This window comes from Xyrauchen texanus, chromosome 18, assembly GCF_025860055.1.
Source record: "Xyrauchen texanus isolate HMW12.3.18 chromosome 18, RBS_HiC_50CHRs, whole genome shotgun sequence".
In the NCBI taxonomy this organism is placed as follows: Eukaryota; Metazoa; Chordata; class Actinopteri; order Cypriniformes; family Catostomidae; genus Xyrauchen; species Xyrauchen texanus.
The window spans coordinates 19,461,639-19,468,541 of NC_068293.1; the positions used below are offsets into that span (position 1 = coordinate 19,461,639).

Sequence of the window (6,903 nt, forward strand, 5' to 3'; positions counted from 1 at the left end):
GAATCAAGTTTATTGACTGACCTCAGTCATTATTTTATTTTGAGCCAATTAAATTAAGTAGAAACAATTATATAAAAGTTAATTTAAAACAATGTGCTATTAGTTGTTAAATCTTATTCGTGTGACATTTTGACAAAGGCTTTTGTCTTCTGGGGGATACAAACATTTAAGAGCCTGGGGAGAGCAATGAGTGAGTCTGTCAATTTTTGGTGAAAAATATTGATAAAGGGGTCCCTGCAAACATGTCACTTAGTTTCATTAGTCTGGCATCAACTCAAAATCTTTATCTAAAAGTAAAATGCAAAAATGTTTTAGAAGGTAGCTGACTCCTATCTTTTCAATGTTATTTTCATGATTTCTACATGCTGCAGAATTTAAAATAAAAGCAATATTTAAAAACAATGGAAATATATTATGTGGGTTCTAATGTGTAGGAAAATAGCAATTAATTTTAGAGGTACCTTTTATATGCTTGCACTTTATAGAATTAGGTCAAGTTAATGAACCGATACAGGTGTACACTCACCTAAAGGATTATTAGGAACACCATACTAATACTGTGTTTGACCCCTTTTGCCTTCAAAACTGCCTTAATTCTACGTGGCATTGATTCAACAAGGTGCTGAAAGCATTATTTAGAAATGTTGGCCCATATTGATAGGATAGCATCTTGCAGTTGATGGAGATTTGTGGGATGCACATCCAGGGCACAAAGCTCCCGTTCCACCACATCCCAAAGATGCTCTATTGGGTTGAGATCTGGTGACTGTGGGGGCCATTTTAGTACAGTGAACTCATTGTCATGTTCAAGAAACCCATTTGAAATGATTCAGGCTTTGTGACATGGTGCATTATCCTGCTGGAAGTAGCCATCAGAGGATGGGTACATGGTGGCCATAAAGGGATGGACATGGTCAGAAACAATGCTCAGGTAGGCCGTGGCATTTAAACGATGCCCAATTGGCACTAAGGGGCCTAAAGTGTGCCAAGAAAACATCCCCCACACCATTACACTCCTAAATGCATTGAAGCAACTGCCATGTGATTGGTTGATTAGATAATTGCATTAATGAGAAATTGAACATGTGTTCCTAATAATCCTTTAGGTGAGTGTATATCTAACAAAGTTTTTCTAGTTGTGCTGACATAAAATGACCACAAGTTAAATTGACTTAAGAAGCATGATGCAAAAATACTACATATATTTTAAGTAAAGCAAACAATTTTTTTTTTCCAGTGTAGAACACCTGAACCTTAAAGAGATGAGGGCTGCTTTAGCCAAAGCAGAAACTTTTAAAACTACTTTTGTTTTGATAAAAAAAAAAAAAAAAGAAATGGTATTGCTTCAGTCATTTAAATTAATTGTTTCTATGACAATTTCATTCAGGTTTAAGAACTGTTGTTCTGCCAAGTTCTGAACTCTGCTGAAGTGTTGTTCATTGAAAGATTGGGTTTCTTTATTGATCCCAAAAACATGTTTAAACATGTAGACAAGAGACAAAACACTGGAGAAAAGAAAAAAAGTATTTATTCAACATTTGTTATGGAAGGCATGGTCACAGGACTAAAACTAAATGGTAGATCTTGTATAAAACCCCATGACGAATGTAAAATAAATGAAAAAGAATCTCTACATAATCTTCAAACTCAAATATTTGCTCAATTCTGCTTCTGGAGGTAGGCCTGGAGTTCTAACATTACAAACAATTGAATGAATCAGCTAATCAAGGTCTTACAATGCACATGCAAAGTTAAGGCAGGTATGTTAGAACAGGTCTAGAACTAAACTCTACAGGAATGTAACCCCTCAGAATCAGGATGTAGATGAAAGTCCCAATCCATTTCAGGAGGGTCAGTAGGGTCTCATGCGTCCTTGAATAGGAGGTGCACGGTTAGGCGGTGTGATGGCAATGTCAAGGTAATCTCCAATCTGAAAGCGTTGAGACTGAAGTGTCATAGAGTCGTCAGCACCTTTCCGTCCTGAAACTGTATTGCCGATCTCTTTAACCCTACAACAAAACCAGCCAGGTTTATTCAGACTCACAATAGCCGCCTAAAGAACAAACCACAGAGGAATGTTGTTAACATTACCTGTACATTTGACGCTTAGGATCAGGATAAACAATGGCAAATCCGAAATGTGTTCCTTTCTTTCGAGCTTCTGGATAGACCTCTTTCACCAGACTTGTCAATTCTTTCAAAGTAGCATCCATCCTGTAAGCAATGCAGACACTTTATGATCATGCAGTTCCTTCAATTTCCAATATATTGTAAATTTAACAAGCTACCCACCAGGTGTAAATCTGTAGCTCGCTAGAAGGTACATTTCCCCGGGCAAATTCGTCTATGCGATGATGCCTGCCGTTGTTGGTGGTAAACACCCTCAGGAGAAGTGGGCATGTCTGAGGAACACACACAAAGAAATAGTTTCTTAGAACAGGGACGCAAACTTATGAGAGATGAAAAATGTGAGAAAGCCACAGTAGATGACCCAGATGTATATTTTCAGTTGATTTTTCTTTTTTTTTTTCTTCTTTTTTTTTTTTGCTGTATTTAAAGCGGAGTTTTTTTATTATTAATTAATTTTTATTATACGAATCTATGTTTTTAGTCTTTAAGCTAAAAGTAAGTGATTTTAATCATGAAAATGAAGAACATTTCACCAAGCAATTTGGGCAAATTAGCCTTGAATTTTAAAGGCGAGTAATTAACATCCTAGTTCGAAACATAATCTTAAATGCAATCTTAAAGTTTTTACTTAATAGTTTTTTTTTTTTATAAAAGGCCATTACAGTTCCAGTTGGCGCTACACGCAAAATACATCGTTGCTACAAACTACAGCGCTTTGCGCCCCCTTATATATTCACGCATCGCGTTTGTAATATCGACAGCTGCATTGATTATAACGGCAGCATTTTATTTATGCATCTACACCCAGTGAAGTTAAATGCGTCAAACGTTTTATTCTTTATATCTTAATATAGCAAATTAGCTTAGCACGCGTGACGCTAATTAACCCGCGTCGTGCGTGCATAAACCAGTAAATAAAAACACACCTTTTCTCTGTCTACTGGCTTTTCTGGCTCTTTTTTTATTTCCTCTTGTGTCACCCTCGATTCCACAGCCATTTCAATCCAATTTGGTTGGAAAGTAAACGTTAAATCGACGCTCACACCGCCTGTAAATGTGTGATCTTGGCGCACAGTGATGAAATCACTAGAGACCGATCACAGCCCACTATTGACCGCACTTCAAGTAGTGACGGCATAAGCTCGAGCCGCCCAACGCCATTTTGGGAGTCAGATTGTAAATATTACAATTGAAGAAAAGCACATAGGTCCACATATTTAGTGGCCTTAACATGGTTCACACGTGCGTAGTGGCTGGTTGTAGGAATAGGAGGACTCCTGGGACCACATTATCCTTCTACAGATTTCCACGGGACCCTGCGCGTAAACAGCGGTGGATTGCTGCTGTGAATCGAGAGGGATGGGTGCCAAACGAGGGAAGTAGACTCTGCAGCACTCACTTTATTTCAGGTATGGTTAAAAAAAAGCACGCCGTCAAATGTGATGGCTAGGCTATGCATTAACGTTTCAATACTATTAGGGAAATAAAGGTGGTTATGAAAGATCATGGGTGTAAGAACAACTTGAAATGTGTGTGGGGTGCATATTAAGGCATTGATCTTTGTAAAGTTGGTCTAATAATAATCTCTCAGACAAATGTACACATTTCCATTAGTCTGGGGAATTATATTGCTTACAATGTGCCCCGTCTGATGCACGTAATGCAGGACAATGTTAACCTAACCATTGTGATAAACTTTGGGTTCTAGATAGTGATAGACCGATATATCAGAAGGTGCGATATTTGCAAAATGGCCAAATATCGGCTGACTAATTGGCCTGGCCATTATATTGGTCTATCACTACCTATAACCCAAAGTTCATCACTATGGTTAAGTTAACATTAATATTGACTGTGTTCACTTGGGCGATTATGAATGTCAATGGAGAGTCAACACGTTCTTTTCCATGGATTTATCTTTTCAAGTTTATGCAAATGAGTATATATTCCGTAAAATACATCTCATCTCATTTGCTTTTGGTAAATTGTGTTATGTTTACCTGCATTTATATCGGCCAACCTGCTCTTCAGATATCGCATCAACCATTGAAATACCCATTTCGGTCGCCCACTAGTTATAGGGTAAACATACTTTTGTAGTATATGCATATATTCGTAGAGCGAAGCTAAGGTAGTTAAGTTAAATGTGTAATCTCTTCATATTATGAGCAAATTTACATTTATTCATTTATCATACACTTTTACCAAAAGCAACTTTACAACAATTTGTTCCTGTGCAATTTACAGGAAAACAAGTGAAGAATCCTAGATCTCCAGACTATGTACCTTCAGTTTTCACTTCAGCGCCAATGTCCCCAAATATAAAGGGAGCAAGTGTCTGTGAACTTTATGATAAACAAGAGGCACAAGTGGAGGCAGCCAATGCTTTGCTCTTCTTACAAGGACAAGGACGTTTATTGGAGGACCATGGCCAGATCCAAAGTCAAGAAGAGCAAGAGAGTGTTTTCTCTTCACTAAGCAGTTGTGATGAAGAAGAGGATGATAATGATGATGAAGAAGATAACAAAGAGGAAGAAAACTCACTTACAGGTATAAGCCCAGGAGGAGTAAAGCCAGTCAAAAACATCTCCACCAAATCTCCAGACTATGAGACCAGCCTTGAAGCCCTTAAGAAAGAGAATGTGGAACTGAGGGAATCATTAGAAAAAATATCTCTCACTGAGGCATCATTCAGAAATAATCCAGAAAAGGTCAGATTCTATACAGGATTGCCGAACTATTTTGTATTCGAGACAGTGATGTTGCTTCTTGTGCCACACATTAAAGGGGACAAAAATGCGAAACTTTCAAAGTTCCAGCAACTACTCTTGACACTTATGCGACTAAGGCTTGATCTTAAAAACCAAGATTTGGCCTATCGTTTTGGGGTGAAGGTTGCCATGGTGACCAGGACTGTCCATCGGATTATTAGCATAATGTTCGTCACCCTTGTGCCCACTACTGTTTTCTGGCCTTCTAGAGTGGAGCTCAGGAAAAATCTACCTGCATCTTTGCGCTCCACATACCCAGACTGTGCAGTGATTATTGATTGCTTCAAGGTGTCTCTGGAAAAAGCTGTTGGTGTAGATGTAAATCAACAGGTTGCATCAACCATACCCACACAGTCCACCCAGTCAGCCATGGTAGATGAGCTGAAGTATGTGATTGGTGTGGCTCCACAAGGTGTGGTCACATTTGTCTCAAGGGGAACACCGGGTCATGTTAGTGACAAGAATCTAGTAGAGAGTTGTGGTCTCCTCTGTAAACTCCTTCCAGGTGATATTGTGCTGGCTGAATATGACTTCGACATTGGGGACTTGGTGGGTGCTTGCAAAGCTGAACTCAAAATCACTAGTAGAAACTACATTGAAAGTGGCCAGGATGGAGAAGATTCCTTACTTTTCAGCACATTTTCAGATAAGGTGGATGTTCACCGGCATGTTGGACGGGTAATAGAAATGGTTAAGAGGAGATACTCTATGTTGACCGGACTGGTGGAGAGTCCCTTCACAGTCATAGATAGCACTACCAATGTGAGCACTTTTGATAAGATCGTGCAGGTTGCCTGTGCCTTGAATAATCTGTGTATTTCTGCTACTCCCCTGGAGTGATCTCTCACTCTATGAAATACAAGTTTCTCCGCTGTTTAAAAGTAATCTTGACCTGTATATTAGCTTAATGCACCTTTATTTTTCCCTATGTAAGCAGAACACTTTATCTTGTTTGTCTCTGTTGTTAAAGGGGGATTTGAACATATCTAAGAATATTTTATGCAATCTAAGGACCAGTTTACACTAAACATATTCAATGGACCATCTACTGTTTCTCTCTTTCTCTCATCTAGTCTCTAGGCTGACTTTGTAGATCCTCTAATTTGATGAGACATTCCATTCATAGCTAATTTTAATCTGGTATTTTTAGGAGAGCAGAGTCATGCTGAGAATGTAAAATAATCCAGAAACTGAACGAGACATCTCTGCCAGAATAGTCATATATTAGCTGCCTTTAGGTTTCAGTGCCTTCACCTGTGTAATGCCTATACAATTTTGTTTCAATTAAAAAACAAAAATTGCTGTGTAGATATTTTTGTATTAAATTAACAGTCCTTTAGTGCCTTGATGGCCTTGTACCACTCTACCATATATTGTTATTGGATGTTAGTACCACAACATTACAAATTTGTTATTTGCATTCCTATGTGATTGATGTTGTTTTAAATCAACTCATTTAGCATGAAATATTTTAGGCTATTTTTTAAGATTTGTGCATTTCAATTTCATAACGGAATTCCATCAAATTGAGTTATCTTCAATAAAAATTATTAAAACTCATTAATTTAAATTAGTTAAAGATTACTCTTCAGTTTCATTGAATTTTGTTATAAATTGAAATGCATTTTAAAAACTGGCTAACATATCTTTTTTGAGTGTTTACTGTAGCTGGACCCAGAAATTTTGCCTTATATAATTTGTTAGTACTGTTTCCCCAGCTATCACTTACTTTTGTTTGTATGTTCTGTTTATCTATATGTGGTTTGTGAAAGCGATGATGCTTATTTTGTTTAGTTTTTGTACTTGATTTTTGTTATCAAGCTGCTTTACTCATGTGTCCTGTGTGCAAAGTTCACCAACATGACTGGAATTTATACCATCCTGTTGTATAACATGTATGAATATGTCTGTCCATAAACTGTTGAGTACTTGTTACTTGGATGAATTTTGTTACTCTTCATTTGTTAGAATTTCATTAACTTGAGTCAGACACAGTGCAATT

General features: G+C 37.6%; 2 protein-coding genes across 2 annotated transcripts; one reads left to right on the plus strand and one right to left on the minus strand.

The window, feature by feature from the left end:
- Window positions 1–1,510: 1,510 nt before the first annotated feature.
- On the minus strand, window positions 1,511–3,224 carry LOC127658645 (histone deacetylase complex subunit SAP18-like). Its single transcript, XM_052148028.1, has 4 exons — window positions 3,057–3,224; window positions 2,293–2,402; window positions 2,092–2,214; window positions 1,511–2,009 (listed from the first exon to the last, which is right to left on the minus strand). The coding sequence occupies exons 1-4, from the start codon at window positions 3,126–3,128 to the stop codon at window positions 1,853–1,855; spliced, it is 462 nt and encodes a 153-aa protein (XP_052003988.1). The 5' UTR covers window positions 3,129–3,224; the 3' UTR covers window positions 1,511–1,852.
- A 68-nt stretch (window positions 3,225–3,292) lies between these two features.
- LOC127658642 (uncharacterized) lies at window positions 3,293–6,780 on the plus strand. Its single transcript, XM_052148023.1, has 2 exons — window positions 3,293–3,539; window positions 4,378–6,780. The coding sequence occupies exons 1-2, from the start codon at window positions 3,362–3,364 to the stop codon at window positions 5,739–5,741; spliced, it is 1,542 nt and encodes a 513-aa protein (XP_052003983.1). The 5' UTR covers window positions 3,293–3,361; the 3' UTR covers window positions 5,742–6,780.
- Window positions 6,781–6,903: the final 123 nt, after the last annotated feature.